At 39.4% G+C, this 12597-nt stretch overlaps 1 protein-coding gene across 2 annotated transcripts in view; it reads left to right on the forward strand.

The window, feature by feature from the left end:
• Positions 1-5211: 5211 nt before the first annotated feature.
• Positions 5212-12597, forward strand: part of LOC133512158 (contactin-associated protein-like 5) — a 219008-nt gene continuing 211622 nt past the window's right edge. For both annotated transcript variants that reach the window (XM_061841507.1, XM_061841508.1), the window contains exon 1: positions 5212-5416. In XM_061841507.1, the coding sequence (XP_061697491.1) occupies positions 5302-5416 (115 nt within the window). In that variant the 5' untranslated portion in view covers positions 5212-5301. The remainder of the gene's footprint in view (positions 5417-12597) is intronic.

The following is a 12597-nucleotide window of genomic DNA, read 5'->3' on the forward strand; positions in this document are numbered from 1 at the left end:
CTTCTGACAAGATGGCCTAAGAGGAAGACAAAGTTGCCTGGTAACACAAAGTTGTTTGGATGTATGGGTCCATGGTAGAAGTGGTTGCCGCCCCCAAGTCTGATCCCGAGCCGGAATAGTAACTTTCCACTCCTTATATGGTGTTGTTTGTCTCCTTCACTTGCAGGCGCAGCACGGCAACGCCAGGGCGAGGAGGATGTCAGATCAAGGACAACCATCACGTTGCATAACACATTCTTGTATGATGAGCAAATGGACAACGCCTTATCTGTTGTTTAAATGTATAAGGTCATATTTAAGCATTTATGTAAGTACAATAAAAGTAGAATAGTCTTCAGTGGTGACTCATTAACCCCAATTGGGTGTGAGATGTTCTCTTCTTCAAAAAGAGCTTCCGTGTCTGAAGGGATGTGTTCCATCGTCGGGGCCACAGCGTGTTTTCAATGGCGTATGTCCAGTGTGACGTCACGGACAGTAGATGCAGCCAATATATGTTGGATGTTGAATGACACTTCCGTAAATTTGCGCATGGATGACACGCTTTACACTCATATTTATTATTTCGTATAGACATTGAAGTGAATAATGTTATGTGTATTTTTCATTTCAATATTTACTTTAGGATGTTTATAGGGGTGGCACTTGACTTTTAAGCATGGGACAAAAAAAACCTCTGAACTTAATTTTGCTATCAACCTTAGTTTAGCAGAATCCACCATCTGTTTGGGGGTACAGCCATCCCACCAACCTCCTCAGTGCCTCAATGTGATGAGCTCCTGGGAACAAAATAACACAATAAAGGGTTCAGCCATCCAAAAATTTTCAATACCACTTACTCTGTTCAGGGTCACGTCGTGCTGGAGCCTATCCCAGCTGAGTTTGGACGAAAGACGGACGACATTCTGAAGCAGAGGTGGACAGGAATGTGCTATATTCACTCCATTACACTTACTCAAGTAACATTTTGGATAAATAATACATGTCAAAATAGTTTTAATTAAGCATACATTTTACTTTTAGTTGAGTATTTCTGTACAGAAGAAATGATGTGTTTACTCTTAATATAGTCTACATGGCATTCATTACTTCTATCAATAATTGCAGATGCAATCTACAGTGTTTTTAGACTTAAATTTTCAATTTCTGCATCTGGTGCCATTGCTCGAATCTACCGTGCTTACCACAGTGATGGTATGACTCAAGTTCAAATGACACAAGAAAGTTACATGTCCACTTCTGCTGGGCTTTTTGGGCCAATCAAAGTGAGTTGTGACAGTTGTGCATGAGTCATGTTTACATTACAGACTACAAAAAAAATAACTGCTTTTACATGCAGCATAGCGTTGTTACTGCCCAAATCTCCTTGAGGTATGTTGGAGATGTCTATCCTGTTGTTTTGGCTCTGCATATGCCAACATTAGTTCTTTTATTTATTCACAGGTCAGTGTATGTATCTTCTGCAGTATGTTCTGTTCCCGCTCGCTCCCTCTGTCACACATGATCACTCAGTATGGTCAGAAAACAGGTTCTCCTTTCAGTGATTTTAGTGGATAAAGGAAACAAAGGTAGGTTTCTGTAAGGCCCAATGCATGTGTTGTCCCCCTCCACATAAACATCAAAATGGTGGCAGGTGTGTGTGGACTTCCATTGAGGATGACTTTGAATGTGAACTGTTACTTCTGGACAAAGCCATCTGGCAGTTATAAGAAGGAGTGCATCCTTGTGCAACCAGATGTATTTGTATTTATTTTATTTAAACTTGAGTCAACCAGGTAAAATGCAAACTAAAACAGAGCATGTTTTTTGCAGATACTCTACCCACCTCTGCTCTGAAGCGATCACCAGAGAGTCGCAGACATATAGACACAGACAACCATTCGCTCTCGCAGCCACACTGTCATGGAGTGGGAATTGAACTCATGATGCCTGCACTGCAGTCAGGTGAATTCACCACTACGCAATCAGTGTAAAAGGTTGATTTAATTCGCTATTTGTTTTTAACTAAACTCATAAAAACAAGGGAAACATTCCTTCAGTTCACAAACAGTCTCTCTTTTAGAATGACTAAAGTTCATGATTCCTCTCATCTCGTTTCTCTCTTGTCTGTCTACAACCCACTTAATTGTCAATCTATCATATTGTTAACCGTATTGCTGCCTCTTCTTCAATGTGCCAACTCAACCTCTCTGTACACCAGTTGACTAACGTGCATGTGGTATGGCGTCTATTCACTAATAAGTTCCTTAGACACGCTATAGTCTTGAATTGTTTATGCTGGGACAATTTAAAAAAAAAAAAAATCCCCAAAACATGCGTTTATTGTATATAGACAAAATTTCCCCTAGGTGTGATTGTGAGTGTGACTGTTGTCTGTCTCCATGTGCCATGTGATTGGCTGGCAACCAGTTCAGGGTGTATCCTGCCTCCTGCCCAATGACGGCTGGGATTGGCTCTAGCACTCCCGCAAACCTCGTGAAGATAAGCAGCTCAGAAAATGGATGGATGTTATGCTCTGAGGCAGCTCGGTAGAGCGACTGAATAGATCATTACCCTTACAGTTCTGAGGACAGGGTTCAAATCCCAACCGTGCCTGTGTGGAGTCTCCCCATGGCTTTGTGGGTTTTTTCCCTAGGCACTGTGGTTTCCTCCCACAACCCAAAAACTTGTATCAATTTGTGACTCGAATGGGCTTATGAGAGAGTGAATGGTTGTTTGTTTCTGCAACTGCTGCCCAAAGATACTGAAGCACTCCTGTGACTCTTGTAAGGATAAGCAATTCGAATAATGGAAGAATGTTCTCCTGTGGTTTTTACCTGTATTCCCTTGTCCATTCTGTTCCTTCTTCTTCCACTAAAACCTTTTTCTCTCTGGCTGCATTTTCAATAAACATGAAAGTATAAACAAATAAATAAATACATATGTAAATGAATAAATGAAAAAAAATTAGATAAGCAGAGTAATTCTAACTCCCCTTTTTCACAATGAAACTGTTCCAGAAATAAAGGATACACACTGACCATTACGCACTGCTTTCGATCTGAACACGACAGGTTTACAAAAAAGCCAACATATCAAATAATGTATTATTGCTGTCTGATGTTACACTTTTACAACTGAAACCAGATGTTTACATACAACATATATGAAGGCAAGGCTATTTTGTTCCACTGTCTGTTGAGAAATCAGACTAAAATTTTCCTGTTTTAGGTCACTTGGATTACCAAAATTATTTTATTCGCGAAAGGCTAGAATAATGGTATTATTTTTTCTTTCTTTGTTTTTTTAGACAATGTTACCATTGTCTTTAAACTGTATGAAGTGTACTTCCACAAGCTTCTCACAATTGCTCAGTTTGGGCTCATTCCACCAGACAAAACTTCTAATTGAGCAAAGTTTGTAGCCCGATTGCACGCACACCGACTTTCCAGGTCTGTCCAGAAATGTTTAATAGGACTCGATCAAGACTTTGCGATGCTCACTCAAAAATATTTGACTTTGTTATCCTTCAGGCAGTACACATACTTTGTGTCATTGCCCATTTGGAAGAGCCATATCAGGTCAAGGTTCAACTTTCTGTCTGATGTTAATCAAACTTTTATTTCTTTCTGTTGGAGTAATGCCTTCTTCCTGGCAGTGGGTTTTCAGCTCCTGTCTGTATGATACTTGTTTCAACTATGTATAATGACACACTCTTATCGGTTTCAGCCAGCATTCTTTTCTTCTCGGGTTGATATGGACATTTTGGACCAAAGTGTATTCATCTCTGAAGGACTGTATGCTTGCTAAACATTCCCATGGTGTTTATACTTGTGTATAATTGTTTGAACAGGTGAGCATGGCACCCCATTAAGTTGGAAATTGCACCTAGGGTTGAACCAGACTTGTGAAAATCCACTGCTCTTTGAATCCTTGGCTGTTTTTTATTTTTACTTTCCCACAATATTTTACAATAAAGTGGTGTGTTTCAAGTGTGCTTGGTTTGAATATATCCAGAGGTGTGTCTTTAATTAACTTAATTTCTGTAAAAAGAAAAAAAAAAACAGAAGCTTCCAAAGGAACAACACCATCCACTGTTTTTCCCAAAATCTCCCAAATCAGACTTTGAACAAATTAATGCAAAATGGCCTTTAAAAACATTATCCATTCTGACATTTAGGAAATAAATAAAACAAAACACGCTGGAAATGGATATAAATGTTGGTAATGAACATAAAAAAGGAAAGATTACTCTAGTTTAATGGCATTGAAAGTATTTTTAGTATATGTATGCATCCATCCATTTCTGAGCTGCTTATCCTCACAATGTTTGTCAGAGAGCTGGAGCCTATACCAGCTGCTATCTTTGGGCAGGAGGAAGGATATTCCCTGTAGTGGTTTCCAGCCAATCGCAAGGCACAAAAAAACAACAAACAAAGAAAAAAACAGTCACTCCCTAGTCACACCTTCAGGCAATTGAGTTTTCAATTAGCTCAGGATGAAACTTGGAGTCCCCAGAGAAAACATGGAAACTCCACTCCTTTGCTATTGATCTATAAATATATGGTTATATCCAGTAATATGATGCAGTATTTATAAACCAGCATCAAATATTGATCTATGTATTGATCAGTATATCTGTAGTCTCTGTCATCTATCAATCAATTGTATCAGATCATTGTCATGCATAGGTGGAAAGCACATATTTATGTATTTGATAACGATATCATTCTATGGCATCTGTGCCATCTGTGGCATTAATCTTTTTATGGTCTGTAAGTTATCTTTACAGTATACAGTATTCATAAATTCAAATCAGATACTGTATCTATATGATCACTATCTACGGTGGCTTTGTATGGAATATGATACACACTATATTGCATGTCGGTAAAAGTGATTGATCTGATAGTTGTTGTGGTATCCATACTAACACTACAATATCCATCTGTTTAAAATTGAGGGTCTATAAAAAAAAAATGTGTGCTGCAAGCAGGCGTAGCCCCTTCCTCACGGTGGGTGGGTGTTTTTTTTATGGTGGGAGGAGGCAGGAGGAGGATAGAGGCGGGAGAGGAGAGAGATGCAGGGATGCTGCTGCGTGAGTGAGTGAGTGAGTGAGTAAATGAGTGAGTGAGTAAGAGCGGATGTTGGCTGCCTCAAATCGCTGTCGTTGTTGTGGAGAAAGAGGAGGAGTGTGCAGCCTGTCATCGTCGTGGGATCAGTTTGCTCTCCAACGTCACACTCCTCTCCGTGGACAGAGGAAGATGAGGAGCCTCTCTGCTCCTCCTCACCAAACGCTCACCAACTCACAGAGGATAAAATAACATGTCAAAGAAGGGGAAGACAACAGAAGAACAAGGAAAGATGACCAGGCTGGCTCACATGCTTGCCTTCTGGGTGACTTTCTGCGCCTTACCCGGAGCTTCTGCTGCCAACAACTGTGAGTAATTGCCTCCCATTAAGAAGAAGGGTGTGAGGAAAGGGTTCATCTATGAGTTTCACCACATTTCAAAGTAAAAAAGCTGTTTGATATTTAATACAGTGTCACTGTGGTGAGAGCTTCATCCAGCATGCAGACTGATGCCGCAGCAGCAGGTCAACTTTAGAGACCTCAATAGGAGCACATAAGTTATTTTAATCCTGCTTGGGGAACTGATGTTGTTGATGGGGAAACAGGTGGAAGTCAAAAAACAGTCAATGCGATGCATGTGTTAAGGAGGCTTTGGGGAGTTTCTGTGTGTGTGTCTGTGTGTGTGTGTGTGGTGTGTGTGTGTGTGTGTGTGTGTGTGTGTGTGTGTGTGTGTGTGTGTGTGTGTGGATGGGGGGAGGGGGGGTGTTCATTAAGGCTGCATGAGAAAGTCAATGTGCAAGCTGAACTGCTGAGTGGCCACAAACGTTGCAGAAGGTTACTGTTATTGGTTGGCCTAATGATGCTCCCGCGGCAATGCCCCATTGTTTCCCGCTTTTATTTATCCCGTCTGCATGACTAGGTTCTTTTTTTCCCTTGACCAAAACCAAGCTCAATTTCATTTGTTAGCCACTTTTTCTCATTTCAGACATTTACACGTAGATCCAGGTGAAAATAATGAATGCCACAGAGTCAGGTAAACACTTCCTTACCATTGATACAAACAGTCCTCTGAAGCATCATAGAAAATTGTGCCAAATGACCTTTTTTTTTTATCAAGCATAACCTTGGTGTGAGAAATTGGATCAATAAATACACAGGACAGTAAAGTACAGACCTGAAAATACACCATAAAAATGAATTTGCTCCTCCATACAATGGCTGCAAAAACCAATAAAACCTTTATTGCTTCTGTCAAAAGGGTTATGTACAAAATGTGTGTGCATGTGTGTGTGTAGCTGCCAGATACTATAAAAATTCCAAAGTTTTAAATTATTATAGAGTATTAGTTGAAAATGTTGGCATTTTTTATTTACTGGGGAAAGCTTTAAATAATCTGAATCTGAAAACACATTACTCTACCTTTATTAACTTTGTAGTCAATCTGTTGAGAAATTTAATCGATATTATTATATGTAATGCTGTAATGGGAAAGGCGTCATGAATTTTCTCAGTTGTCAGTTTGTCAATTCTTCACTGTCACACAAGTGTACAAATAAGTTCAACATTGTTAATAATAATGATGTAAATGGAGAGTGTAAAGAAGTCTTAACTGATTTGAATGTGGGTCTATGAACAGCATTTTAACGGTAAATTTTACAGTGTATTTTGGTGGTGCAACTACTGTATGTATTGTAATTCTGTGGTTTAACTTTGTGATGGAAATTAGTGATTATATTCTCACTCTGCTATGATACTCATAATGCAACCACCATAAAGGCACCTCATATCGGCCAATTTGATGTGGCATTGTAATAGCACATGGTAACACCACATTGTGATTCTAAAACGTAGCATCACATTTTAGTGTCCCATTGTAGCGTCACTTTGTCATTTTCTAATTTACCTCAGTTGTACCACTTTTCGTGTATATATATATATATATATATATATATATATATTCTTCTTCTATAAGCACTGCAAAAAAGGCAAAGTAAAAGGAAAGCACTATAATAGATAAATGTGTCATCAATGATGACAGTTCCGTGCCATTTTAAATGACCTATTTTCTGGAAAATATTTGCCAAATAGTTAAATACAACCTAGTCAGTGCTGGACCTGTGATCAGTACTGTATTTTTTGGAAACACACGTCAAGTCTTTTGAAAGATATATTGCATGAATGTTACTGTTGCTGAGAAAATAACATTCTTTTGCCACCCTTTCCCCACTGACACCCCCTCTATGAGTCACTGTTTAGGATAGGCTCCATTAAACATTAGTGAGGGTGAGCAGTGTTGAAAATGGATGCTTAGATAATGGGAAGAATTAACGTTTTCCATAAAGCAAATATCATCAGCATCCCAATGATGCAAATGTGTGGGTGTTTAAATCTAAGTCGGAAGACTGCATTCATAAGTCAGCACAGTTATGTAAGCTTGTTTTCAATCAAAGCCTGCATCTTTTGACCGATAAAAAGTTAATTTTATGATGCTAACATGAATTTGTGCGACCTTGTGCCAATCGGTAAGTTTACATAGTGTGAGGAACACAATTAATTATTGAGTCAGTCTGACTGAAATTAAATTCTAACAGTATATGTACTATATCAAGATTGGAGGAAAACAATATGCCATTATAGATGCGCACTGGTCATTTGTAATAGACGCATAGTACCTTCCATGTCCATGGTTGTAACTGTTTTCCATGTTAGCAGTTTTGCGACAGACCACAGAAGAACAATAGAACCAGCTATGGTAGCAAAGGTGGTTGTACGTTTCTCAACATCTTGCTTGATTCACCATGCACCGAATTTTCTCATGGCCCTGACTCAGAAAAGAGTGTTTCGATTTCAAGGTGCCACAAATAAATTCTTCCTTCAGATATTCCTTCCCTTTTCCCTCTTTGCAAAAAACAAACGTGTAAATCTCATTTGTTCCCAAATACATTTGACAGTGTTAAGTGCAGAGCCCTTTTAAACACTGTTTCTAACCAAAACTGCAGCATGTCCCCGGTTAGGTTAACAGTCTTTTACAGTGGAGATAAACTGCATGTAATAAACTACTTCCCTATAAATAAATAAAGATGAACTTGAACAACGATTAGTGTTCCAGTAGAGCAGACATGTCAAGCTCGTGGCCCGCGGGCCTCTTCTGGCAATTTTGCAGCAATTTCGTCCAGCCTGTGGGATCAATTTGAAGTCAGTGTGATATTGGCCCACACAAAGGCAACAGCCAGACATGTGCACATACTGTAATTCCATGAGCAGCGTCGTCTTATTTGTGTCAACTATTCAGTGCTCAGTGTTTGTGGTGTTGGACAGTTGGCCATTCAGGTGTTGCCAGTGAAACATTTCTGCACATCAACCGACTGCCCCCCAACCCCCACCCTCCCATAATTGACTCCTCCATTGATCAAATCACAAATCAATAAATTGTGCACTCTGTGAAGATGAGAACTCTGACAACTAAAGTGAAAAGCTCTAGTCGGCACCTCGGCAGCAAATTCTCTCTTTAAGCACTGGATTGGGAGGTTTCTTCACTTTCAGCCACAGAGCTAACTTGGTCCCGTTACACAGATACCAGGTTCAAAAGAGCCACATAGCTACCTATACACCACTCATGCGTTTCATGTAATAGTAAATGTTATTGCTAATTTTGGAAACCCTGTTTTGTTGTCGAATAATGAAGACACATTGCCAAAGGACGGTTGTGTCAGCAGATCAGACTGCAAAAAATAAAAAGAAAGAATGAAAGTGACTGGCGAAAGAAAATGACAGAAAGAACATAAACTGACCTATTTAACCGGTGGCAATGGTGTCTTCAGGACACTTTTTTGTTTTCACATTCTTATGGCCTGAGTTTCATTAGTGTTATCTATTACGTGAGTGTTTATTTGAAATTTTGAGGAAAATAAAAATGTTCCATGTGGTTGTTGCAGTGAAAATATGACTCCGAATAGTGTTTTGGGTGTTGAATGGCACACGTTTATTGAAAATGGACACGATAGAAAACTGTATGGATGTGATATTTCTAGTATTTTTCTTGTTTTCTGTAAAGATTGAAGTAAATCTGACGACGCGCTTGCTGTGAGCATCACCCAGAAAATTAACAACTGGAGTATACGTGAATTCAGAATCACCTGAAGATCGGAATGCTGGTGATGCTAAATTACTTTGGGTATTGATTATTTTGGTATCACTAAAAAATTCTATTTTGGCTAAAGTAGCGACTGTCGTACTGTAGTACAGCACATAGTAAATCAATAGTACTGTTACGTATTATTCATTGATACGGTAGTTACTCAAAATACATGCTACAGTGTCGAACATGCAATCAACAACACAAAAGACACGGATTAATAATTTGATATTAAATCAAATATCCATCTATTTTCTGAGCCACTCATGAGGGTCACGGGAGTGCTGGAGCCAATGGACCTTTCCAATTGGCGATATTAAGCTCCGCCTCCTTAGCTACATTTGCGGTATGTTTTATGCCAAATGCGTCAGACTTGTGCAAGAGAGATCTACAGAGAGGTCTCACCTATTTCACGCAAGGATATGTACATAGAATTAAGATTTTGGATGCAGGAGGATGCAATATCAGAGTTACAGCGAAACATTGGCAATCGATGCAAAAACGTTTGACATCTCACAAACTTCATATTGAAATCCAACAGGATAAAATAGTGGAATCGTACTGCACATGTAAAGCAGGGTGAGTAGTTTTTACTTGGAAAGATCATGAGTAATATCATTGTAGTCTTTATAAGTGAGTTTGGTTTGATTTTCTACATTTAAACAATGGGGATTAACTCAGTCAGTACCGTAGTCACCAGATGAAAAAGTTTGACGTGGCTCATAATCTAACCCAGTGCTCTCTCTTAGAAGTCTAATGTGGTACAAATGAGCAAATGGACATTTCTCTTGCATGACATCGCACATGTACGTATCACTAACTGACTCTTCAGCATAAAACATTACACACTTCATTCAGCAGGTCAGTGATACACTAACAACGTGAAAGTTCTTCTCCTGCAATGCATAAAGCACTGATAATAATTAAATCAAACTCAGAGAAGATGCTTCTCCCTTACTTTCAAACATACAGCCTTGTGTTTGTTGATATTCTTCACATTTAGTTGTACATGTGGTCTTCTGCAAGCCTTAATCCATTTTAGATACTTAAGTCAACTGTGTTTTCGCCTTTGGAAAAAGAATCATACAGGCCCTTTGTAACCTAGCAGGATATCTTTCATCAGAATTGGACGTTCCCCAACCGCATCTGACGACCATTTTCTTCGTAACATTAACTTTTCTAAGCACATACTACTGACAACCAGGATTGCTTGTAGGACAACATGGCAGCAGGCGCATGTCATGCCAGGGGTTAAGACAATGCGGATATCTGATTGGCTATTATTGTACGAGTGATTGACAGGTCGTAAAGGTCTATCCCAGCTATCATCAAGCAATAGGCTGGGCACACCCTGAACTGGTTGCCAGCCAATCGCAGGTCACATGGAGACAGACAACAGTTGCACTCAGAATCACACTTAGGAGCAATTTAGAGTTAGTTTAGAGCTCGCGCATTTTGTGGCTCCAGCATTAGTTCTTGGCTCCTCACGGCATGAGACGCATCACTTCCGGCTGACCACTGGCTCATCGCAACACATTGAGGCGTATTCGACTTGTTGCTCATTCCATGATATTCTATGCACTTAGAAACAGCTTGCTGTTTTTTTTTTTTTTTTTTGGTAATGCTCAATAAACAATCATCCCTAACACCTCCCGTTTGCCCAAATGATTTTTTTTTTTTTGTCTTTATCGGGGTGCCCACAGTTGGTCTTGACGCCAAGATCAACTTTTCAGCTCCCGCAATCCTCCCGACAGGGGATGGGGGGTTCTGCGGTAGTGTCTTGCCACACCATTGTGGGGGAGGGTGGTGGTGGTGCACCAGCTTGTTCGAAGGCGCCTTTATCTGCACATGAGCAGTCACGCATGGTTGGTCAAACCGACTGTCACTCAATCAACGTGGCCACACCTGAAGCAACCGACGAGATTGATGATTTTTTTTTTTTATTAGTTTATTTATTTATTTATTTTTGCCACGCAGTCACCCATTTGACCAAAACTGCTTCGGCGATCGACTGGTCGATCGTGATCAACATGTTGGCCACCCCTGCTCTAGATATTTGAATGATTGATTAGATGTTTTTATTTTAACCTTAGAATAGAGATGGTCTTTTTGACCTCCATAAAGAGTTTAAGATGCATTTCATTTTTAAATATTTTTCATGTGACAACATGATAATTTTCTCCAAAGCCTTTGAGATTATTGTGACTTTCGGGTGCAAAGGAAATGAATACAACAACATTAATTTAGTATTTTTTTATGAGAGCCGATGTATTCCTTATTATACTGAGAGCCACAAATGCCTTGGGGCAGTCTGGGCATCCAATGTCTAATCATGTCTTTTTTTTTTCATAGTTGTCAATATACAGTTGTTTATGTAATTATGTGTATGTGCAATCATCCACATCTTAATAAATACTTCATTCAAATAAGACATATTTTCTCATTTTCATGCTCCTAAAATTACTGTCTCATCGCGCCATGAAACATAGCACTTCAGATGGGTCTTACACTGGCTCACTGCTTTCTTAACACCTCACTCTAGTATTTTGCTTAGGTTATTGGAAGCGATGTTTCGTTACATTGATTGTTTGAACATGTACCAACTGGCAACGCTTCTTCCAACTAAAATGCTGCATTTCATATTTATGTTTCTGAATCATTGTGAACTCATTAATTTGGTAATTTGAAAACATTGTAGAAGTCTGTATCAAAGTAGTAGCCTTTAACAGGAACCATACTCAAGACATACGTAGCGCTCAGTTTTAAAAAGGTTGGTGACCCCTGCTTGGCCTACAACACATTTATGTAGGCAGTTTTGAAACAGACAGTTTTGACATGGACAAAGAGCGTGAGAGAGGCCTTTAGGATGACCATTCCAGCAGCTGATTTCACAATCATGACCTACAGGCTTTTTGTCACTCACGATATTTACTGAAAAAGTTTGTCAGTTAATTTGATTTGTAGTCATTACTCTTATTACGTTTTTACTTTATTTGCCAAAATTGGCATAGACATTCAGCCCTTCTGACCCTCATGTTTTTTTATGAAATGTTCTAAGTCCTCACCATTTCAAAATGGAATACAATAATACCATTGAGATTATATTCCCCTGTGCTGTGCTATAACCACAAGGGGTAACAGTGTGTACGAAGTCGACACTCAACACTGAACCTCTCTTGGATGATCGAACTTCTCACCCTATTTCTTAAGGAGATTCCATACACCCTTCGGGGGAAACTAATTTTGGCCACTTATATCAGGAATCTTGTTCTTTCGGTCATGATCCACAGCTTGTGACCATAGGTGAGGGTAGGAATGTAGATCAACTGGTAAATTGAGAGCTTCGCCTTTCGATTTAGCACCCTCTTAACCACAACGGACTGATGCAAAGTCCACATCACTGCAGATACTTCAC

This window comes from Syngnathoides biaculeatus, chromosome 14 (assembly GCF_019802595.1).
Source record: "Syngnathoides biaculeatus isolate LvHL_M chromosome 14, ASM1980259v1, whole genome shotgun sequence".
NCBI lineage: Eukaryota > Metazoa > Chordata > Actinopteri > Syngnathiformes > Syngnathidae > Syngnathoides > Syngnathoides biaculeatus.